This window comes from Pelmatolapia mariae, linkage group LG4, assembly GCF_036321145.2.
Source record: "Pelmatolapia mariae isolate MD_Pm_ZW linkage group LG4, Pm_UMD_F_2, whole genome shotgun sequence".
NCBI lineage: Eukaryota > Metazoa > Chordata > Actinopteri > Cichliformes > Cichlidae > Pelmatolapia > Pelmatolapia mariae.
The window spans coordinates 18,047,307-18,072,391 of NC_086230.1; the positions used below are offsets into that span (position 1 = coordinate 18,047,307).

At 41.7% G+C, this 25,085-nt stretch overlaps 2 protein-coding genes across 2 annotated transcripts; one reads left to right on the forward strand and one right to left on the reverse strand.

Annotated features, from left to right (window-relative positions):
- Positions 1–1,137: 1,137 nt before the first annotated feature.
- LOC134625388 (GTPase IMAP family member 8-like) lies at positions 1,138–8,424 on the reverse strand. The gene is made up of 7 exons (XM_063470610.1): positions 8,394–8,424; positions 8,035–8,072; positions 6,863–7,585; positions 2,419–3,132; positions 2,223–2,344; positions 1,458–2,118; positions 1,138–1,366 (listed from the first exon to the last, which is right to left on the reverse strand). Exons 2-7 carry the CDS (start codon positions 8,063–8,065, stop codon positions 1,182–1,184), a joined length of 2,436 nt encoding a protein of 811 aa, XP_063326680.1. The 5' UTR covers positions 8,066–8,072; positions 8,394–8,424; the 3' UTR covers positions 1,138–1,181.
- Positions 8,425–10,898: 2,474 nt separating this feature from the next.
- Positions 10,899–24,967, forward strand: atad5a (ATPase family AAA domain containing 5a). Its single transcript, XM_063471690.1, has 22 exons — positions 10,899–11,235; positions 12,382–12,445; positions 12,546–14,368; positions 14,476–14,551; positions 14,657–14,806; positions 15,513–15,645; positions 15,737–15,997; positions 16,076–16,224; positions 16,424–16,574; positions 16,762–17,076; positions 17,310–17,406; positions 17,533–17,615; positions 17,702–17,838; positions 17,923–18,100; positions 18,204–18,356; positions 18,450–18,677; positions 18,761–18,825; positions 18,933–19,122; positions 19,238–19,371; positions 22,812–23,638; positions 23,737–23,895; positions 24,122–24,967. Exons 2-22 carry the CDS (start codon positions 12,392–12,394, stop codon positions 24,198–24,200), a joined length of 5,442 nt encoding a protein of 1,813 aa, XP_063327760.1. The 5' UTR covers positions 10,899–11,235; positions 12,382–12,391; the 3' UTR covers positions 24,201–24,967.
- Positions 24,968–25,085: the final 118 nt, after the last annotated feature.

Below are 25,085 nucleotides of genomic sequence, written 5' to 3' on the forward strand. Positions count from 1 at the left end.
TCAGCAAACACACAAATTGTTTCTGTGTCACACAGGTACAAGTGTTTTATTTCACAGGGAAGAAAGAAATGAGAGCTGTTCACTCAGAGATGGGGAAACATGAGAAAGGCAGAACAGAAGAGGAAGAAGAGAGGTTATTTTTAAAGGTAAGGACTACTCGGGGACATTTGATAAACAGGAAATTTGAAGCTTACATGTAATGTGTTTATTTTTTAAATAAGATATTGGTTGTGTATGATGTGAAGTTCAGCTTTTTATATATTGTGATATACCCAGCAAAACAAAACAAAGTGTGCACTTACTTTTTGTTATTCAGATGTTCCATGACAATACTCAACAGTTTAGTGCAGGATAAACAGGTTAGATTCTCACTGTGATGAATCTACAGTAAAGCACTGTGTTGGTGCACAGTTGCTTTGGTGTTCATGTCACAGTTAGGTTACATAAAATGTAGCAGAGATTATTTTAATTTAAATAATTTAAATCCACAAAAAGCAGTAAACCTCAGAGCAGCAACAGAACAATGAAGTGACAGAAATTATCGTGAGCTGTGATTCTTTTTCCCACTACAACGATTCTTTTGACTTGCTTTACTTTGAGAAAATTTTGTAACCTATACCCACAAAACATTGGACGTCAGATACATGGGCAGAGCATGTCTGTATTAGGTCCATTGGTCCATGACCAATTCTGGGCATCGATACACGTCCAAACTTGGTCCACAATTTGAACATCCAACCATGACCCAACCTGGACGTCAATATGACGTTCAACACTTGACCTTCATGTCTGTGACAGGTGCAGGGAATTTACATGATTAATAAATGTAATATTTTTTATTTACAAACATTAACATTGTTTTTAAATGGGTCAATTCCCCATTTTATTGTGAAAAATGATAAGAGTGAGAGAACAAAAATGTAAATATTAAGTTAGCAGGACTTTATTTTTTTCATAAAAATACAGTGTACCAACCCAAGTGGCTGGGTATGCACTATTAAATCCAAAAAACAATATTTAATATTTATCTTAATTGCCCCTTGGGGATAAATAAAGTCTTTCTGATTCTGATATTGGAAAAAATATCAGATTATCATGTGTTTCTGTTTTTAACAAGAATGTGTGAATTCAAATTATTATTATTATTTTCAAACTATTTAATGTTTCACAGAACTCGTTGGCTAATCGTTTTCATCAGGCAGAGGACTTTCATCCACGTGACTGGCTGAGGCGCTCATGCTGCCAATCCCTGAGGTGACGTCAGAGTTTCCAGCTCTGGTCTTCAGCCATTCAGACACTTTGGCACGTGCTCTTTGATTCCAAAGTTCTGGCATGTTCCCAAACTCTGAGGGAGCGTCTCCGCTCACTGAAACAGAAATTAAATGCTATTTGATATCATACACACACGTGAAAATATGAAACAAATTCAGAGTTTTCTCTAATTAATATCAACTCACTGCTTGGAATGAAAACTCCATCCAAGCTGGCTCCTCGCTTCACAAATGGTTGTCTTGGTTCTTCTGGTTCATTTGCAACAGCTCTCAACATTCGGTCTATCAGATCTTGCTCCCTGCTGTTCCACTCTTCTTCTGTCAGCACAGACTGTTTTTTCCCTTGTTTGCTTTCAGCAGTGAAACATTGTCCCTTGTTCTGTGTGATCAAATCAATGATTTTTTGGAAGAGCTGTCTGACAGGAAAATGATTACCCAAACCATGGCAGTTTAGGACATGGTATCTGTACCCACACTTTTCCACCAGCCACTGGAGGCTTTTTCCCTCTCCTGCAATGTGCTCCTCAATGAGTCTGTCATTCAGCCAGTCTCCCCAGGTGAACAACACCATGCAATGTCTCCACACTCTCTCTCCAAAGGGCATCAAAAGCTCAACCAGTGCTTTGTGGTCTTCCTCTGTGAATGCTTTGGAAATGGGAACAACCAACAGAAAAATATGAGGGCCTGGAGCGCACATGGAGACGCTGCGGAGAACTTCTTCTTTTAGCCAGACAGGAGCCGTCGTGTCTGCAGGCCAGCCTGGAGTCTCAACGACAGCAACATTTATCCTACCAAAATATCCTCCATGCTTTACACACTTTTCTGTTCTTCTCTGGTCCTGGAATTCCTGCACAATTTTTTTAAATTTAACAATTGTTACAGATCTGATAAATTAAATTAAATCGTATCCTTTCTATATCATATTTCAATTCAGGCAGCATATTGGGTTACCTTTTTCAACAAACTTCTCTCAAATATCGTTTTGAAAAAGATTTTGTTTCCTGCCATACTCTTCCCAGATTCCTCTCTGCCAAGCAGTACAATCCTCAGGTCAGTGATTGTCAGCCTCTCTCCTGTAAAAAAGTAAAGTTTAAACTGAAATACTGACTAAAATAATGCCATAATTATTTGATCATTTCTTCATTACCTTCAAATAACTTTCCCAGTATTCTTGATTGTCTTTCAGTGGTCTTTCTGATCCTTCTAGCTAATTTTCCTTCAGCCTCTTTTCTGGCCTCCAGCTGTGCTTCACAGTCCGGGTCAACTTCATAATGTGAGTCTTCATTTCCTGCCCACATCTCTTCAATCTTCTCCAGGAGATCTTGTACCTGCATCTCATCATTATGCTTCATGTTGTCCAGGACGTGGTACCTGTTCCCACACTGCTTCATCAGCCACTGCAGACCTTCCTCACTCTCTATACGTTCTTCCACAGTCTTCACTCCCAGCCAATCACCTCTAGTGAACAGAACAATGGTGTGCTTCCAGACATCATCCCTAAACAGACTCATGTGCTCCTGGACTGCTCTGTGGTAGGATGTATTAAATGCAGCTGCCAGGCCTACCACGAGGAGCACTGCGTGGGGTCCTGGAGTGCACATGTACACACTGTTCTCTATTTCATGTTTATCTGTCTCAGAGGTGTCCTGAAGGGTGTGGTTATAGAACCAGCCAGGAGAATCCACCACTGCGAGTGTCCTTTCTCCCAGAATGCCGTGATTAATTTCACAGGACATCGTTGTTCTTCTGTGATGAACAGCAAAAGCCTTTTTCCTCAGAATGGTGTTTCCAGCCGAGCTCTTGGCTGACCACTGAGCACCAACCATCACTAGTCTTAAATGTGCTGGTGGGGTTTTACCACCTGCAGAAGCAAAACTAATCAAGAATCAGGCATATAGTTTCATGCATTCAAATCATGATATATATATATATATATAAATAAATAAAACCATCACCAAAACCAACCAGCTGATCTACACCATGGCCGCAGTGATATCACTAGGATGTTTGGATAAAACTTGACCAGCAACAAAGAAGCAGTGGGACTAGGCGCCAATATCAAGGCAGCAGGAAGGGAAGGCCAACTATCAGAGCTGTAGAAAGGAGTTATGAAGAAAGGGATGTCTAAGAAGTACCTGACTTCATGCCTAAGGCCTTGGAAACTGCCAAGCGATGACTCATAGTCCTGGCCAGTGACTTGAAGAGGTATACCAGAGGGATATAAACCAGTTGTACTCCACTGAACCATCCAAGTTGTACTCTCAGTAGCAGGGGAACAATATTGGAACAGCAGCTCCACCAAGGCTGGAGAGCAATACTAGAAGAAAATCTTGGAGAAGGACACAACACATAACAGCTATGCTCAGTGGCTAGTGGAGCTAAGAGCAGACCACAGCAACCTTCTTGAACAGGATCGGGTAACCATCACAGTAGGAGACACCAAGAAAGGATCTCCAGTATAAAGAGTTGGACAGTGCCAGGCCCTGACATAATTCGTACCTACTGGTTAAAGAAGCTAACTACACTCCACGAGCGTCTGGCAGCACAAATGAACTGGCTGCTAATAAATGAATCACATCTAGAATGGCTAACTAAAAGCCAGACAGTCCTGATGCCCAAGGATCCCCAGAAAGGACAGGTCCCATCCACCTACCGGGCTCAACTGTAAGACCAGACTAACTTGTGAACCGCCTGGTTTCACTACAACAGGGGTGCCCAATCCCAGTCCTCGAGAGCTACTGTCCTGCAGCTTTTAGATGCATCCCTACTCCAACACAGTTGAATCAAATGGTTTGATTGCCTCTTCAGCATGCCATCAAGTTTGGCAAATGCCTGATAACAAGCCATTCATTTGATTCAGGTGTGTCGGAACAAGGATCCATCTAAAAGCTGCAGGACGGTAGCTCTCGAGGACTGGGATTGGGCACCCCTGCACTACAAGAAAGCCTATGACTCACTGTGTCATGATCTGTGTGCAGGCAGGCAGGGAAGGACTCAAACGCAGACTCAGACACGGAGACAGAAACTTAAACTCAAAAGCAGCTTTATTGCTGGACATCAGGAAAAAACCTAACTATACTTGAAAGTACAAAATACACCAGGCAGGCAGAACACACAGGCGTATGTAAGGGTACGACCCTACAACAAGCAGTGCATGATAGAGGACTAAAATACACGACAGAGTAATCAGGAAACGGGAGACAAAAGGGAAATACAGCTGGTACTAATTACACAGATGAGATGGGGAACAGAGGCTGAACAGAGAGAAGGACTGTCAAAATAAAACAGGAAGCACACGACAGACACAGAGACACAGACTAGACACTGAACAGAGGGAACGCTGAGTACAGCGACACGACTGACTGGGGAACAAGAGGACAAACACAAGGACAGAACTAAACCTACACGAAACATGTATAATAATGTTGAGTAAATTTTAGTGTTGCATGCTTTAATTCTATTTATTGGGACTGCTCCCGGAGAGACTCCGCCCCGTTGCTTCCCCAATTAGATACACTGGGAGGGCATAGGGGGCAGGAATCAATCGGGCCTTCCTTGTTGGCAGCAGCCAATAAGAGGGTCTGGCAGGTCAGAGAAGGGGACGTGTGTGGCCGGACGCAGGGCAGCAGGAGAACCATGGAATACAGTGGCGGCAGGCGCAGCCACAAGAAGTGGTTGTGCGGGAGGACACCGCCAAAGGTAGCGTGAGCCACGGAGCGGCAATTGGTGGCAAGGCGCGGCTGCAGTAGAAGGAGAGCGGGCCTTCGGTCAGTGGATGGCAGCCTCTTCCTCTCTTAAGTGAACGCTTAAGGCAGGGAGCACCGGCGGGCGGAGTTTGGAGCTCTGCCCTCCCAGGACAAATACCGACTATTAAGATTTATATAATACCCCGGGAAATTAAGGATAAGGATAAGAAAAGTGACTGCCGCTGCTCTCCTGTGCCTAGCGGAACCTCGAGTGGAGCAGCGAGGAGGCGACTGAGTACGCGGTCGGCCAGGCTCCCACTGGTGGAATCGGCGGATTCTTCACTGCCAAGAAGTGTGGCGGAGCCTGATCAGGAACTTTGGGACTTAGCTCAGGGACTGAGCATCATCATATTTTTAGTATGCTGAGGTTTATGTTTTTATTTTTCTCTCTCCCCTAATCAGGGTATTTTTAGTGTTGTAAATAAAGTGTATTTATCTTTTATTGACTATTTTAACCGGTAATACGTTTTCTGTTTCCATGATCACCCCCTGCTGCTCTTCCCATTATAGAAGGGGTTCCCTTCTACACTTGTGACATAAGCACTAGAAATCTCAAACCAAGGAGAACAGGAGAGCTAGAAGTACAAAACTGCAACCCAAAACACAACCGCCATAAAATATGATAATATCAAAATAAAAGTACAAAAACTCAAAACACTGGGTCACCGACCAAGGACCATGACACATTGCCGTATACATGGATCTTGGAATGCCTAGAATTGTCCAAGATTAAAAGGACCCTCAGAGCCTTTATCAGAAATTCAATGGGGATGTGGGGAACAACACTAGAGGCCAACTTCAAGCCAACTGCACGAGTTTCCATCAAGTGCGGGATGTGCCAAGGAGATGCTCTGTCCCCATTCGTCATAGTCCTGAATCCTCTCAGTTAAATAGCTGACAAGACTTGCTACACATACCGAATGGAGCAATCATTAGCCACCTCCTCTACGTGGATGACATCAAGCTGTATGCCAAGAGTGAACGAGACATAGATATACTGATCTGTACCACTAGGATCTACAGCAATGACATTGGAATGTCATTCGGACTGGAGAAGTCTAGTCAGATGGTAACAAAGAGAAGAAAAATAGTCCAAAAAAAAAAAATAGTCAGAGCAGCATTACAGACCTTAAGGATAGCTACAAGTGCCCGGGAATTCCAAAGATAAATAGGAATCATGAAAGCTGCAACCACCAAATACCTAGTGAGAGTAAGGCAAGTCCTGAGGAGTCAGCTGAATGGGAAGAATACAATCTGGGCAATAGGTACCAACAAGATCTGGTACCTACGCTGTCCCAGTGATTAGATATCCAATTGGGATAATAAGCTGGCCAAATAAAAAGATAAAAACCACTGACAACAAGACAAGGAAGCTCCTTACTATGCATGGAGGATTTCACCCCAAATCCAGCACTGTATGCTAAGCAGAAGGAAGGAGGCCAAGAACTAGTGAGAGCAACAAAGTCAAATGTTTTCTCCAAGTTCAAAAGACCCAAGTAGACATGGGCAAACTGCCATGGAAGTTTCAATGGAACTGAAACTGGAACCTATGGAACTGACCTTATCTCTATAGGGATTACTTCTGTTTTTAAGTTACAAAGTAGCGATAGACCATGAGTCCCTACATTCAGAAGGCAAATATCTCTAATGAATATCTAAATGTAACTAACTAGTAACTGGTATCCATTGCCTTGTCTCACGTGGTGGTACATGAAATATCTTGTATGTGTGTGTGAATAAAGTGAGAAATATGTCTCATTTTCTTCTGCAATTTACTTTAGAGATTTATTAATCTTTAATTCAACTTCATTGTGATTTTTTTCTTTCAGGACCTCTTTGACTCACCTTCAATTAGAGTTCTGAGTTTCCTTCTGTGTGTCTGCACCTCATCAAACCTCTTTGATCCTCTGTCACTTATTGCTTTTATTTCCTCCCTCAGAGCGTTTCCATGGGCACGATCAATGGGATAGTGACGGCCTCCGTTTGCAGCAACCATTGCCTCGATTTTCTCACAAAGCGTTGCAACTTGACTGCCATCCTCCCTGTTACTCACACAGAGGACATGTTTTCTGTTTCCACATTGCTCAAGAATCCACTGCATTTCTGACCACATACTGATTTTGAAGTTGATATTTTTTTCATCCCATGGATCTTCAGCAGTGAACAGTATGATGGTGTGATTCAACACATCCTTGTGGAAAAGTTTCAGGTGCTCTTTTAAAGATGATACGAAGATCTGGGGTAAAAAAAAGCTATGATGAAAGACCAGAAGAAAGGCGTGAGGTCCTGGGGGACACAGATGGACGCTGTTCTGGATTTCTATCTGATCCAGCTTTGGGGTGTTTTCTAGTGGATAGTGCCACCACCAGCCTGGAGTATCCACCACAGTGACCCGTCTGCCATGCACCTCCTGCTGCCCCGCCACACTCTGGGCAGTTCTTCTGCTGGTGTCAAAAACATTTTGACCCAGTATGATGTTACCGCTCAGACTCTTATTACTGGGCTCTCCTGTTAATTCTCTGCCACCTATCAGCACGATCCTCAACTCTGGAGAGTCGTGACTGTGCCCTGCAACACAGATGCAGCACTGTTTACATACTGTAAAACTAGAAAAGTGTCTTCGTACAGAATTTATGGACACGTTTGTGTAACTGCAAGTATTAGTAAGTAAAACTGTGATAACAATGTGAGTAGACAGCAGTGGTACGTTTGCTTAGTTTTTTGTCCACCAGATTAAAAGCCAAGATGACAGAGATGTGAAATAAAATGATGTTTTATATATACAGAATAATCTGTAAATGATATCTCTGTTAAGCACTGAGTACTCTACTGAACGCTGTGGAATTTAAACGCAATCAGAGATACGACACTGAGAGTCACTTCGCTGTATGCAAAGACACGGCCAGTAACAACTGAGTCTGATTAAAAATGTGCTTCCTTGTTATGTTAACAAATAAATAAAAACAGTCTTATATTCCATTTCTATATACAGGTTTCATGAATAGAATAATATTTACCAGAGCTGGGAACAGCACGCTCATCAGCCATTGTTTAACTAAAGTGAAACAAAGAACAGGAAAGGCAGAACTAGTAGAACCAGTTTTGATAATCTACAAGCTGTTTTCTTAAGTCTTTTTAAAGGAGAAATACCAAATATTTACTTTAGAAATGTTTTGATATTCTTTTTAAAATCAGTTCAGGCAAACAGTGCTGTGAAGAAGTATTTGTCCCTTCCTGATTTCTTGGTTTTGTTTTTTTCCATATTTGTTAAATGTTTCAGATCGTAAAATAAATGTTGATATTAGACTAAAGTAACCTGATTAAAGACAACAGTGATTATTTAATTTATTAAGGTAAGAAAGGTGTCCAACCCTACCTGGCCCTGTGCGACAAAGTGAGAGCTTGGTTCAGTTTCACTAACCACACCCAGGCCTGATTACTGCCAGACTTGCTGAATCAAGAAATCACCATAAGGAAGAGAAACTTTCTGATAAAGTGAAGTAGGCTAAAAGCTCTCAAACAGCACCACATAATAACACAGTCTAAAGAAACAGCTGAGAAATAAAGCCATTGACATCTATCAGTCTGGAAAGACAAATGGAGAAGATTGGAGCATAAAAGATGTCATAAAAGAACCCAGAATAACATTTAAAGAACTGCAGGCCTCACTCACCTCAGTCAATGTCAAAGTTCATGATTCAACAATAAGAAAAAGACTGTGAAAAATGGCGTCTATGGGAGAGCAAAAAGAACACAAAGGTTCGTATCATTCACCCAAATAAAAAAATATTAAATTGAAATTATAAACTAATAGTCTATGAACTGATGAGGAAAAAAGGTTCATTTTTTGGAAGTCAAACGTGGTGGTGGTAGTGCGATGGTCTGGGGCTTCTTTGCTGTACAAGGTAGAGGCTGCTTTGCAGATTTCGGCAGTGACTTTTATATATCCTTTATTTATCTGGCTAAAAAGTGTCATTGACATAAAAAATGTCTTTTTTTAAAGAAAGATCTGGCCAAGAGGGAAGCAGAAATTGTAAAAATAAATAAATAACAATAAACAGTTTATAAACATACTTTAAGTGACTAAGAAGGAAAACGTTGATTATAATATAATATAATATAATATAATATAATATAATATAATATAATATAATATAATATAATATAATACAATATAATATAATATAATATAATATAATATAATATAATATAAAAATGCAGAATCATAAACATATCTTTATTTTAAATATAACCCCTTCAAAAATCATTTTTACTACAGTCTATTTACCAATAAATTCAATGAATTCAATTGTATTTATACAGCACCAAATCACAAGAGCAGTTGCCTCAAGGCGCTTTTTATTTTAAGGCAGACCCTACAATAATACATACAGAGAGAACCCAAAAATCATATGACCCCGTATTGGCAAGAACTTTGGCGATAGTAGGAAAGAAAAACTCTTTTAACAGGAAGAGACCTCCGTCAGATTCAGGCTCAGGGAGGGGCGTCTGTCTGCTGCGACTGGTTGGGGTGAGAGAAGGAAGACAGGACAAAAAACATGCTGTAGAAGAGATCCAGATATATATATATATACTTCCCCAGTCTATGTACATTAACAGGCCAGTTGCCATTTCTTTAATGAGGATGTGGACGTCCTGGAGAGGGAGGAACAGAGGGACAGAGAGTAACACAGGTCATTTACATGAAAGGGGAAAGATATCTAGGCCCCTTAAGTGTACCTCTATCTCCAACTTACAATGCTGTGATTGCATCCATTCCCCAACTCTCTGAATGGTACTCATGGTCACTGATCAATGGCCATGACAGTTTAAATATAAACAATCATGAAACTGCCCATTGTTAGACATTGTTAGAAGTTTCACCTATTATGCAAATGTACTGTTTAAAAGGTTGGGGAAACCTGCAGTCAGCTGAGAGTGAAGAAGTCACTTGGATGAGTACTGAAATGTTTCTTCCACTGAAAAAGTCCAGAAAAACAGGATCAACTTCTAGGTTTGTAATTTTTGTTTATTCTCTTTAGTGACAGGGTTTTAAATCTGTGCTAATGTTAGTGTTTTCTTAGAAAAACTTACTGACAGTGGACCAGTAGGCTGTGGAAGTCTGGGTGAATATAGTTATATAAATAAAGGAAGGAAACTTTGAAGTTAATTTGCCTTCTTTTGGTTGTATGGGTAACAGGTTAGAGTGACGCTCAGTCCAGTCTGAAAAGACTAGATAAGCACCAAATATACCAAAGTGAACTGGTCTTTGTTCCTCGTGACTCAATCATTTTTTTCAGGTCATAGAATTGTTTTGCCTCTTCCTTATCCATGTTAAATGAGCTTCGGTAACAGGGTTGCTGATATGTTTTTGGGAAAAAAACGTTTATTATTCTTCATCTTTAACGTATTGATGTGACGAAAAAAAGGTGTAACAGTTATAAAAGACACAATTATAAAATGAATTGTAACTGTTTGACATTAAATATGGTTATGAAGAAGTTGGGACAAAATTAAAAAAAACAGCTTCTTGATCTATTTTGCATTTTAAATATTTTGGAACCATTTTTTTAACAACTAGCTTTAGCTTTTGTCTCTCAATAAGGGTAATTTACACAAAAAATTATATTTTAATAGTTTTTACGTGGATGGATGGGAGATAAAATGTCCTGCAACTTAACTTACTTTATTTTGTGAAACGTAAAATGCTCACACTAGAGGGAGCTGTCGTTATTTTACCTCTCCGTTAAAGGCGACGCCACACGCCATCTTTGTTATGGGCGGACTAGGGCAGCTGATGACGGAGGCGTTTTCTTCCCTGTGATTGGTGGACTCACGCCATGCCAAAGGTCGTGTATATTTCGCGCTCTTGATTCACAACCGAACTGGCGCGCTATTGAAACAGCCGCAGTATGTGAAGAAATACGAACCTTTGGTTCGGTTTCGGAGCAGTTCGGAAAATATCCGTGTAACATTTTAGCACTTTGCCTTCTTATATCCTTGTCTGACACGCCGGGAAATGTTTGGAGCACTTCTGGGATCTGTGGGAAGCTTTTAGACTAGCATCTAGCGAAGACAGCTAGCTTGTTGTTTTACAGTAACCTATTTCTTTTGGCACCAAACAGACTCCCACGATGATTTTATGTTTAGTTGTTTGTTCACTCAGTCGTAGACGTGAATGACAAACCTTTGCAGCAAGTTCCGGTTCGGCTTCATCGGTGAGTGTTTTCTTTGTTTACGTGGTTTCTCTCTTGTGTCGCACAAAACTGGAAGTTCCCGGGCGCCATGTCAGGAAAAATATCATTTTACAGCTTAGTTGTTGTTTGCGAACACCATAAGTAACACACACGTGAGCTTAGTGTTTATCAGCCTTTTCATACTGACAGTGCTTTAGCAAAACTTCTACATAGCTGTCGTGACATTGACAGAACACCGCTTTAAAGAAAAGGAAAGGCTTTGTGTTATCACTTATAAATACACTGTTCTCCGTTTTGTTACTGTTAAAGTAATTATTAATATTTCTGAATGTAAATACCACATGCTTTTATCACAATGTCAAAACATAATAAACGCTCGTAATCCGCGCAACAAAACAAAAGGAAAACAGCAAAATCATCCAGAACATACCGGAATGCAGATGCATCATATAAAGTACAAATAACCTTCACATAGCTTTAATTTAATTGTTGATTTTCATTTTTCCCTTTTCTTTCCCCATTGCTATTTTTCCGGGTCCTTTTTTTCTTGCCACCAGACTCGCTGCCTGGTGATTGTAGTGAATTTTTCGCATTCAGCGACTGATTGCAACTTGTGGTGACTAAAGATTGCCCACTCCCGACCACATTTTGATTTCACAGGTTGCCTGGTTGGAGGCAACCTTTTTGCAGTCAGTCTGACTTTGACTGACTGCCATTACTCGTTAAAGGTTTGCAAGTAGTTACATCTAATTTATAAACACTGACTTATTGTTGGTTATTGTAAATATTGGATATTTACAAAGTTTAACTTTGAGGACATCATTTGCAGTTAACAAAAGGTTCAAAGATCTCAATAAATGTTAATGAAATACTCTGCAAAAAAAAATCAAAAAGGATTGTGATAATATCATATTATGGAGTGTCTGGTGACTCCCACCTGTAGTTTGTAGTTATTATTTTCTCTAAAAATGATAAAGTCACAGACGAGGAGAGACAGCTCCTTGGCAGGAATCAGTATGAGGGAAAATTAGAAAATGTCAGGTGACAGGATGGGTCACCTGGGAAAAGGAAAGCAGTTAAACTTTCACTTGAATCTCTGATGTGTCTTTGCTGATCTGTTCTTCTGCAGAGCTGTGTGTAGCAGTGTTTTATTTATTTCTGCTTTAGGTCTCGTCAGATGATGGCTGGTGTTGTGGCTATGCCTTCTGTCATTGAGGACTTTGACAGCCAGGTGTGTTATGACACTGATTTGAGCAGCGCATCAAATGCACCAACTATTTTTAATTGCCTTACATTTTTATCTTTGATTAAATTTGTCTTTCTTTTTGCAGCCTTGCAAGAAATCTCGCAAAGATGGTGGCAGTCCTGTTGTCAAAACAATCACCAACTATTTCTCTCCTGTGCCTAAGCCTGTGGAGAAACCCTTCTCTCCTCCACGTTCCAACAACATCATGGACTACTTTAGCAAGAGGGCTCCATCCTGTAAAGAGAAAACCAGCTCACCAGAGCAAACTAAAGAAGCAGGGAGGCCTCACTCTGCAGAAAAACATACCAATCCGGAGACGGTGAAACAGCTGTCTCAGAAACGGGGTCGAAAAACCAGCAAAGCTGCAAGGAAACTTGTGGGGGCTGAAGGTGTCAGTTCCACCGAGGAGTCAAGTTGCGTGACTGTACAAGAATCGCATGAAAGCAAAGACCAGGCTGTAGATGCAGTTAAAAGTTTTGGAGTCCTTGGCAGCGATACAGCAGCTCTACTGGCCCAACTTAGTGCTGAGAGCTGCATTCCTGCAGAAACATCAGAGAGAAATGCCACTAAGATTATCATGGATGAGCAGGCTGAGAAAGATGATCATCAGGAAGATGGTTCTAAATGTGTTGAACTTAAAACAGCACTAAATACTATTGAGTTGTCTCCGATTGTACCCTTAAAGTATGAAGCAAAACAGGTTAAAACCACACCACAAAATACCAGAAAGAGGCAGCAACAAGATGCAAAGCAGTCAGAGCCAGAGGAGAAAGAAGCAGAAACTGAGAACTCTCTCCGTGATGTAAGCATGGAGGTCAATGTTGATGAGTCTTCTCAGTTGAACAGCAGCACAGTAAGAATCTCCTTTGAGGATTTTGTACGGAGTCAGAGTCAGGATGAGGCTGAAGAGGACAGAGAAGATGAAGAGGTAAAAGAAGATGACCGTAAAATAACAAATGAAACAAAGGAAACAAACTCAGGTGAGCTGGATATTTCCAAATCTGAAGAAAACATGGTTCCCGAGGAGTCGCCATCATTTCAGGTTTCACCGCGAACTGTCACCATCCAGGCTCAAGTGCACGTCTCACCAAAACAAGAACCAAGCAAAGCAGTGGGAAAGTTGGCTTCCATCTTCAACCGGAAAAAAGGCGGGCGTAGTCCTGCAGAGAGATTCTCACCTTCTCACGCAGAGGCTGGACACCAACTTCCTTCTCTGACTACCAAACGGAAATCCAACGTGGTTCTCCAGGAGGAGGATCTAGAGCTGGCAGTGCTTGAGAGCGAATCCATTCCTAAGTGCAGTGAAGTCGAGAGGAAGCAGTTTATGGCCGCTTTCAAGCAGCCCACTGCAGACGGCTCCAAATCCAAGCCTGTCAAGAGCCAAAGCAAGCAGAAGCAACCAGGAGAGAAAAGTTTGGATGCTGCTGATAAAACTGCTGAAGCTGAAACTGAAAATCTGCTGACTGTTGAGCAAACATCTCAGCCCTCTCAAGGAAAGAAAACCACTAAGAAGAAACCAGCAAAAAAGGGGGGAAAGAAAGCTAAAGAGGGAGAGGAGACTGTGAGTGCATCTCCTGCTGCTGCTGAGGAAGAAACGGCAAACATGATTGTTGAGGTCGAGGAGAAAAGGCCAGAGTCTCCCATCACCACATCTCCTTCCATGCCAGCTCTGAGAAGATCCAGACGGGAGGCTGTAGTGCAGAAAACACTTGAAACCACCCCAACAAGTCCTCTCAGAAAAACCAGGAGACAAACTCAAACAGAGTCAAAGGACACTGATGTTACTGCTTTACTTCATACTGAGGACAGCCCTATAAAGATGTCCACCCCAAAGACCCGCAAGTCCAAATATGGCGTCTTTCAATCGGAGCTGATGTGCCCGCCTGATGATAAAGAAAGTCCAATCAGGTGACGCATGCTTTTTGTTTAAGAATCTGCCTCCTGATCTTATCCATTTTTACACATTTTTATTTTTATGTTAATGTTTTTTCTTCTTCTTCTTTTTTTTTTTTTAGGATGAAATTTACGCGATCCAGTAAAAATGTTTCCACATCTAAGGCTGAAGGCATAAATGCGTCTTTGCCTACTAAAGTAAGCATGGCATTTTTTATTTTGTGAACTTGGGGAAAAAATACTAAACCATCATAATTATGGTGTGAAGATAATTAAACACTTGTTCTAATTCATCCTATTCAGACATCAAGTGAGTCTAAGAAGAGAGAACAGGCCAAGAGGTTGGTGCAAAAAGCCAAAGTGATTCAGCAGAATAAAAAAACTTTGGAGGAGAAGAGCTCTCTGAGGCGCTCATCGCGAACTTCCATGAAGAGGAGCTACTGTGAAGATGAGGTAGAGTCAGTGGCAAGTGAGGAAGATGAAGTGTGTGTTAAGATGAGGCTATGAGTGAGTGGTGTTGTGTGACTGTGTAAACAAGAACTAAGGCAGACTGGTCTCAGATTACTGAGACTACAAAATCAAACGTAAATAATGCACACGTGTGTTAATACACACTAAACGACACATTTATTTCTCAGTCATGTTGTGGATGTTTACTCAGAGTTTATCCTTAAGGGTCTTTATAAGACATTACTTGGAGAACATTTACACGTGAGGTTTCGATGTCGATTGCACGTTACTTGAAGATCATCTTTATTGCCACTGACAGGAACAATGGAAAATATTTTGACAGCATAAATGTAAAATTTAAACATTTATATAGAGTATAGTGCAAAATTGAGTGCTATAGTGCAGATAAAGGTGGGGATGGATCGTCAGTTCTTCATGCAAGACACATCTGACTGTGGTAGAGGTTTCAGAGGGGCGGTTATTTCAAACCTATGCCATAACTTTCCACCTGAAACATAAATCCTCAGTCATTAGTCACCACTGACCCAGATGTTTTTCAAATTGATAAAAATCTGAACAGTTATCAGTCTTAATGCATCAGGCCTAAATATTACCTCGCTGTTGCCCTCATGAGTCTTTCTGGAGTAAAACCTAAAATACAACACCATAAAAAAGGCTCTCTGTGTTTTTGTTTGTTTGTGTTTGTCAGGATTCTGTCATCTGCGTTGATGACCAGACTGCCTCTCCTCTCAAAGAACCTGAAAAGATGAAAACCCAGAAGCCTTTACGCAGTCTGAATGATGTTTTGGGCAAAGCCGCCCCACCTGGCAAAGCCTCTTCAGGTAGGTTTTATAGTTTCCTCTTAACTAAAACTGTGATTTATTGATTTATTTTGTAATATCTTCTAACAGATATGTGTTTTCTTTGTTTAAGGCTCCAGAGTGGGCTCACACAGCCAAGACAAGACTGCTCGCAAGGTGTCAGCTGTGATCTCCATCTTTGATGACAGCAGCCGCGAGGGCTCGGAGAACTCGCAGGATGACGAGCAGTTCAGGGCGCGCAGAGAGTTCCTGAAGAGCGGTTTGCCCGAGTCCTTTAAAAAACAGATAGCCAAGACTGCTGCCACGAAGGAGGCGTACTCTGCCTCCTGTTCCTCCTTTCAGCTAGTGACACACACAGCGCAACCACCAAACGGTAAGCATATTCATATTCAGTAGTCCAATATCACGCTGGAGTTTTAAGGCAAAGCCTAATTTCTGTGCATACCGACAGATTGCTCTCTCTGGAGTCTGCCATGGCCCGAGTCCTCATTACTGTGTCAGCTAAAAGAGCTTTGGAGCCAAACATCCAAACCTCTGCCAGCAGTCAGTGGCTCGCTCGGTGTGAAGACTGCACCAGCCTGTCGGAGCTTTTGTAAAAGGGTACGGTGTTTAAATAACCTGATCCTCAACACCCATCACTTAATATCCAGCTTTAATCCCTCCCATCTAAAGGCACATGTATAATAACAGTGTTATATTTTTTCAAAAGGATAAGTTTATATAAAAATGCAAGCTTAAAACCCCTTTTTTGGCTCAATTGTTCTGGGATAAATAAAGAGTGGACTTGTTTTGGTTACAGGGTTCAGGCTGGAGACCTGAGATCTCTGAAAGTGTTCGTCAGCTTCTAGTTGAGGAGTTCAGCACCAGCAACCCTCAGTTCCCTGCACAGATGTTCATCGCTCGCTTCCTGAAGAAGCGCGCTGAACATCAGAAGCAGTTTACACACTCAGGTCAGTGTCTATAAGCAGATAAATGCAAGGATACGTGTTAAACTGCAGTGGCTGTGTGTTTTAGGATTTAATTACAGTCTGTTTAGTCATTTTGACTGTATTTAATGTTTGCCTTGTTTGAGTGAAAAGGGGCCAAAAGTGCTTGTCCTGAATTGTCCTGACCAAATACTGAATTTTACTTTCTCAGAAGAAGAGGCTGCGACCAGAGATGCAGCTGAACCAGCGGGAGGGAAGAGGAAAAGAACGAGTGAAAGAGAAAATACGGCAAAGGTGGCTAAAAAGCGGCGATCCAACCATTCGGAGGAGAACGTCTCCACAGCAGAGCCAGAGCCAACGAAGCGTGGAGGCCGTACAAGACGATCTCAGAGATCCAGGCGAGGAGAGGAGGAAGAGGAGACAGAGAAAACCAAGCCTCCACTCCATCCTGCTCCCATCCAACCTGAAGATGACAGCATGTGCATAGTAGAGGACTTGCTTTCAGGAGAGGACACTGGGAAAAAAGGTGTGGTAGCTTTTCTGTGTGCTTTCTGAATCACTGCTGTTACCTTAAGAGTCTGTAGTTCTTCTCAGTATATATCAGTATTTATCAGCTTTTGAGATGAAGTTTGTTTTACAGCCTGTTCTCTGCTGCCCCCAACTGGCCAAAAAAAGAAAAACAGTAATTGCAAATATAAATCCTCAGATTACCATCTGAAACTCAGTCTGGTGTATTTTTTGTTTTGTTTTTTCCTGCAGATGTGGTGAAGGAGGACGTGCTCTGGACTGACAAGTATCTACCGCAACACTCCAGTGACATCATTGGCAACACCGCCTCAGTGAGGAGGCTGCACAGGTGAGGAAATGCAGATGTAGATGACTCGTTTTTATAATGCTGTGCCTCTCATTAAAAAAAAAAAAAAAAAAAAATCTGCACTGTATGGAGATCAAATACTGACTGTATATATTCTTTTTCGGCTAGCTGGCTGAAGGAATGGAAACTCCGTGCTGACAGAGAAGAAAGAAAAAAGCAGAAGGAGAAGAAAAAAGAGGACGGCAGCTATGGTGAGAGATAAGAACAAAAAAAAATCTTAACTACTTCTGTGAGCTGCATGTGTGTTATAACTCTATGGATTTTTTTAAATCCCCAGACTCAGACTGGGACGGTGGAGAGGACGACTCCCAGGATGGAGAGGACATGTTGTGTAACACAGTGCTGATCACAGGACCCACTGGAGTAGGAAAGACTGCTGCAGTGTATGCTTGTGCCCAGGAGCTGGGCTTCAAGGTACAGACGTGTCACGTAACTCTGATGCGATGCGTTTGCTCGATGGATACCTGGATAACTTAAGTTCCTAAATTGTCTCTTCAGGTGTTTGAGGTGAATGCTTCATCGCAGCGAAGTGGTCGTCTTATTCTGTCCCAGCTGAAAGAAGCCACTCAGTCACATCAGGTGGATAGTCAGGGGGTCAATGCCCACAAACCCACATACTTCAACAGCTATGGCACGAGCAGCAGCACCGGCTCTCTCAGGCCTGGATCTTCTCCAAGTATGTGAAAATATCACTCTCTCTTTTTTTAAATTTGACATTCTGCACAATCTGCATGAGAATATTACAAGATGACTCTCTGATCGTCTTCCACGTCTTTCAGGAAAGCTGAACTCCCCTCGCAGGGTGGTTTCCTCCCCCAGGAAACCGCAGTCGCCCAGAGGTGCTAAAAAAGGAAGCCTGACTCCAGTTTCTTTAGCTAAATTCTTTAAAACAGCGGCGTCCAGCACCAAGGAGCCACAAAACACTACAAAAGGTAAGCAGACAGGTACATTTTAATCTTCTTTGATGATAAAACCTGCATGAAGGGTTTTAATTGGGGACTTTATTCTTTCATTTCTTCTTCCAGCTGCTTCCAAGAAAGTTGGGAAAGCCAATGAGGCTGTCCTTCCTGTGAAATCACCACCAGCTCCCAGCCCCAAAGAAAAAGGCAGCGAAGAACAGAACAAGAAGACGGCAACGTCGCTCATCCTGTTTGAAGAAGTGGATGTTATATTTGACGAGGACTCTGGATTTCTAGCTGCCATCAAGACGTTCATGACGACGACTAAGAGGCCAGTCGTTCTCACGACCAGCGGTTAGTCTTTCAGTGTGGCCTGTGCTAACAGTGTGTTTATTTATTGTTTGCATGTTGAGTTTAAATGATGTTTGTTTTTGTAGATCCTGCTTTCAGCAGCATGTTTGATGGAACCTTTGAGGAGATACATTTCAAGGCCCCATCTCTGGTGAGTGGAGGGTTGTTCGGCCTGATTGTGTCGGCTCTGATGGAGTCATTCAGCCCAGCATTCATGTTTGTTTGTTTTTTTGTTTGTTTGTTTTTTTCCTGCTACAGTTGAACGTGAGCAGTTACCTGCAGCTGCTGTGTTTGGCTGAGGACATGAGGACGGATCCCGCGGACATCCGGTCTCTGCTCAGACTCAACGGCTGCGACATCAGGCAGAGTTTGCTGCAGCTGCAGTTCTGGACTCGCAGCGCAGGCGGCCGCCACGGGGCAAGGCCTTTAGTGCCGACGGGCAAAAATGGTAAGAAGATGATCGAGGAGAGTTTGAGCTTTTAATACCTTCTGTTTTTGCATAATAAAATAATTTTCTGTAGCTGTGACTCACTCTAAAAGTGTTTTCTCCCTCATTTTATTAGAAACTGAAGTAAAGCCAGAACCTGAAGAGGCAGCAGACAAATCCACCCTGCCTCCCTGTGACACTGGCTGCACTGAGAGCAAGCTGGGCCTGCTCAATAATGGACAAGAGAGAGACGTTTTGGAGCTGCTCAAGGTAAATTGTTTATTTACCATGCAGAGTGCATAACAGGCAGTCACGTCTATTAATGGATCGTGGCTCTCGTACTCAGGCAACAATTCCTGTCACTCGAGGGGCACCCATTTTAAAGTTTACTCACCATACCCTCAGGCTGCTAATTATTTCAAATTAATTTTAGATGTATGGAAATACACTATCAAATAAAAGCACATTAACTGTGCACATTAGTTTGTAACTAAAGTGTGAAGCAGAACAGAAATTTCAGACTTTTAATTGTATGATAAAGAGCTCCCTGTGGCCATTTGTCCTGCATTAAAGTAATGAGATAATAGAGTTCTATAAATTTACACATTTACTTCTTAAAATTTAAGCCCAAAGAGTCGCAGTGACAGATTTCTTTCTGTTGAAATGCAGATTACTCGGGGATTAAATATGTAGTTAAACCTCTGTACACTGACAGAAAGGGCAATTTCACCCGTCTGACTCATAATAAGATCAAACTTTGATCTTACTCAAATGAGTTTGACACCCCTGATCTGTAGTGTGGATCTAGCATAAACCTATTTGCTGGAACGTTCAAGATAATTCTACTACACAGCAAAGCAAGACACAAGTCGCCAAAGTACTTTGTGTTACTCGTGCACGAGGGAGACCCGACTGAAGCGAGTGCTGTTCCGCCCACTTGACCTCCGTCGGACTCTCAGCCAGGTTCCCTGTAGCGCTCCTTTTATTGTGGTTACATGAATATGCATAGGTTCATTAACATATGACATCTTACATAGGCGTACATGTGAACAAAGAATACTGTGTGTCGTGTGTGTGTTGGGGGGGGGGTTCAAGATGTTACCCTGTGAAACAGATACAGAGTAGGTGTCCTCCCATAGTATAAATCAGTAAGAGCAGATATAACCTCTCTCATGACCTCAAGATGTGTGTGCATGTCAGAGTGCTCTGGGAGGCACGCAGAGTCTTTGCAGATTGCTAAGGATCAGACATCCTATCATTATGCAATTGATTATAAAACTAAACATATATGAGTAAATATTTCTAAGCATAAATGACAATCAACAATATAAACCTTACACTTAGTCAATATTATTAAAATCTCATACAGGTAATTTGGCTGCAGTGACAAAGACAAACAGAAACATGAATTAACTAGTAGTAGGTTGGACATCGTTCCGTGATCTAACATTAAATTACACCAAAAGAATCTCTGATTCCAGTAGGGAAAAATGTTTTTGTGAAATCAAGGAGTGGACAATATAGGAAGAAACGCGGACTGTCGTATCGATGCTTACAGGATGCTGCAGTTAAAAGTGTCAGTAAATAAAAATCCTTCATCCTTCTTTTCCAATAAGCTGCTCTCAGTGATGACACATTTCCTAAGTAGCATACCCTTATAACTCTTCAGGAGATGCACAATATTTTCACGTAATAAAACAGAAAAATATATTTCTACCTCACATGTTGTACCTTGTAACCAGCTACCACATAACCACATCAATAATTTCCATCCCCTGTTTGCTCTTCCTCTCATATGGAGTGCCGAAAGTGAGAGCACCTAGCAACGCTTGAAGTCCTTTGTTTACATTTGGGTCACACATCACCAGCTCCTCATATCGCCTCCTTCAAGCTTGGATATATTTGACGGCATGTTGTTGTTGTTTGTTTTTGTTTGTTTTTGTTTGTTTGTTTTTTACCTCAATGGGTGAAATTGTTGCTTCCACCTTCAGCATTACTGATTTTCTTGCATCTTTTTGCAGAAGATTGCTGAAGTAGCTCTCTTTTCAGCTACGTTGCTATAGCAGTTATATAGATTGATATATGACATATTGATACATAGATTATATGACAGATATGATACACCGCAGCCTAGTGCTGGGCGATATGACGATATATATTGTGTGGACGATAGAAAAGTGTCTATCGTGCCATTTGTCTTCTATCGTTTCTAACCCTAATTTTATAAATTACATAAAATTTATCATTAACCCTTTACAACCGGTCGGAGCAGGCACACTCCGTTTTGCCTAACTATTTTTAAATCCCTGTAGAACTGGAACCACGTAAGCTAGCGCAATAATTTTTTTTGCATATGAAACCGTAGGAGTTGTACTTACATCTTATTCCATTAGCTTGCCCTAGGTCACGGTTTCCTTCCACATATAGCTTTGCAAAAATTGCATAAAAAGCACTTCCAGCAACAAAAACATAATATTCCAGAAACACGCTTTGCCGATCCGATCAGCTGTTCATAACACTTCCTATGTTGGAATACAAGTCAGCATGAACTATCGCATGTCCGCCATTACCTGTCCGAAACCGGAAGTGACGTCATTTTCGCGGAAAATTTAGTTTTTACCTTCAAAGCCTATGTTGGTGTTTTTAAAAGTCATGTTTGACTTTATGCTTTTCTGTATCGTTTCTGGGATGCTTAGAAGTCAAATTACACTGTTGGAAATAGTTTATTTTGATGGACATGCTGGTTTTTTTTGCAAATTTGCATTATATTTATTTTCATTTTTCCTGTAGTATATAAAAATTAGTGTATCTCAAACATAAAACTATGAAGACACTCAAAATAAATTTCTCGTGGTTGGAAACTTTTTTGTATTTACAGTTTTGAGGGATAAGCCTCTTAAATTTCTCTAACTAGAAATATATCTAAAAAACAAAACAAAAACGATTTTCAATTTTTTTTTTGTAGTTTATTGCACTTTTTTGCAATTTATATAGTTACTATGGACTTAATGCATACGTATTATTAAAATTTGGGCTATAACGGTTGTATTGATGTATAGCAACTTGAAATGCTCCCACAAATGGCACTACAGCATGTAAAATGTAAAGATAAGCTCTGGCAGACTTGGTTCTATGGTAGGTCTTAAAGGGTTAAATAGCCTGTGGCAAATATATTAGTGTTGTCTTCTCACTATACATACTCTGAACTTTATGCAAGAGAAAATAAAGTATAAAAAAATGATATTTTTCGCAAAGAAACTCTGTCTTGTGGTTTTGCGACATGGTGCTGCTTTACGTGCACCCGGATTTGCGACATGCTTTACGGTAACTCAAAACAAAGACTGCACCCTCTCCACTCGCTGTTTACAGACTGCATACTTTCCAGATGACCACAGGTCAGGTGGTATATCGTGATATATATCGTTATCGTGATATAAAATAATTCATATCGCGATAAATATTTTTTCCATATCGCCCAGCACTACCGCAGCCTGAGTGAAATCATCAATCGTGACAATAAGGAGAATGATGTAGCCTTATGTGGCCCTACACTTTGAATCATGTCTGGCTTTAACAGGGGGAAAAAGTAGACACAGTTTGTTGGTTTGAAAGTTGAAATGCTGTTATAGTCCTGCAGGACTCGCACAGCACTTTGAGCTGAACTGGAGTTAAGCGTGTCCATTATGACTGAGTGTGTGTTGTTTCTGCAGAGCCACAGTCTGGTGGAGGAGCCGGGTTGTTGGGAGCTGCTGACGGACTGCAAACGACGAGGAGTCGACTTGCTCTACTCAAACATGGAGATCCTTTTACCTCTGCCGCTCACACATCTGACTACCTCTACCCGCAACCCAGAGCAGTGCGCTTCTGTATCACAAGACCAGCCTTCTGCCAGTCCGAAAGAGCAACCGTCATCCACGCTGCTATCGACAGAGTCAGCTGATTGCTCAGACAGCAACAGTCCAGTCAAAATGTCTAACAGGATGAGGAAGAGCAAGAGGAGACACCATCTACCTGACCAAGCTGGAGCTGACTCTGACTCTGACTCAGAAGATAGATTTCTTTCTCTCTGTAAGCCTCAGAACGCTCCTCAGGCCAAACAGAAAGTCAAAGCTTCAGAAAGGGCTAAAAAGAAGCCGCTGACTCCTGAGGAGCGCTTAAAAAGCCTCCCAGTCTCACAGTGTCTGGAATCAATAGCAGACTTCTTAGACAGCATGTCCTACATGGACTCGTTGCTCGACAGGGCTGACAGTCACAGAGGTCTGTCATCCGTAAGTGTGGTCATAAAAGATGGGATGACAGACGAGTCGAGTGTGGAGACCGACAGAGGGAGCTCAATGACAGCAACTGGCCTGGAGATCCAGGCGGCGGTCGAGGCTCTGAGCTTCCGCAAGTTCCGGGTATCGGCAGAGGAGGCTTTGGAGAGAACACGACAGCTGGAAGGGGAGCTGGCCAAAGAGGCTGCAGCAGAGCTCAGCCTCCCCGTGGCTGCTCATCGGGAATGTTTCAGTTTCACACAGGACGGGCCCTCAGAGCCACAGTGAGTTTGGACGCCGAGAAAATGCCACCTTGCCCAACAAACGTGTAAAGTAATTTCAATGGTTTTAGCTGACGTTGTTGTCTGGTGTTGCTTTCCAGGTTGGTCGAACGGAGGAGAGAAGTGACGGAGAGTCTGATGCTGAAAGGAGTGTTTGGTACTCTTGGCAACAGTCCACCAGCTGCTCTGGACTATTTACCAATCATGCGCTGCATCTGCAGATCCGAGAAGCTTAAGGAGCAAGGCAAAGTTAAGCGAAGGTGAGGACAGAATTGCTGCTCCTTCAGCCGGTCAGCGGTGGCGGGTTTGGATTTAAACTGTTGGTAGGATCTGGTAAAGATGATGGTGGTGGTGGTAGTGAGGTTTCATTTTGCCACATTTGAATATGAGGCTACAAATAAATAAAATAAAACGTGGTGCATTAATGCAAGTCATTTATATGAATCCACAGATAATGCTGAGCTGTTTATTTTCCGCCTCCTCCAGGTTTCTGCACTACCTCGACGCGATCCACTTGGGTCTCGAAAAAAGGACTCTACAGCTGCTCGCTGAAGATTTCCCCTAAAACAACAAAGACGACCAGACTGGACTCCAGTCACACACAGGCCTTCAATAAATACTCTCTGGCTCTCAGAAGGACTGGTGTAAAGATCCAAATAAATAAGTCTGTGTCATCCTCTGAGATGGTGACAGAGCACAAGGTCAGAGGCGTGTGAGCACAAAGGACCGCTTCCACATTGATACCAACATAGAGGCGACTGAATAGTAAAGATTTAATCTGAGCTAAAGGACAGACAACTAACTAACCTCACTTGTGTCATCTTTTGGTGCTCTAAAAACTAAAATTTTACAATTTTGTCATCTTTGTATTTTTGTACAGTAGTGCTCTATAGGGATGTGTATCGGTGGTTTTTATTTTGCAAAGTGCTGTTTTTATGAAGTCGAATTTTTCCTTCTTCTTCTTCTTCTTACTAAGCCCCTGGGGTCCCTCGTGTGTGGGTGTGTGCAAAATATAATTTGTAAGTTACTGAATCGAAGTGCACATGCATATCTGGCAGCTTCAGATGACCGCAGCCAGCACATCTTTCTGCACAATAACTTACAATTACAGGAATTAAAAAAACAAAACCCGACTTCACGGGCTCCATGCTTTACATCACTTGTAAGAGATTAACATGTAAAATAAATCTTGCTTCTGTATTTGTGTAAATTGTCACTGATTTATTTCTTTTATTATTTTTTTTGGTTCATACAGTTAATAAAGACGTGCAGCTCTTGATCCAAAGCTTACTGTGACATCATCAGTCATTTTACTGTCTTTAATGCTTTAAATATGGACACTTTTTTTCACCACAGTGGGGATTTCCTTACACAGCAATAAACGTTTATCATCCAAACAAGCCTAATGGTGTCATAAATTTGCTAAATTTAGCACCAGACTTCCGTGTAA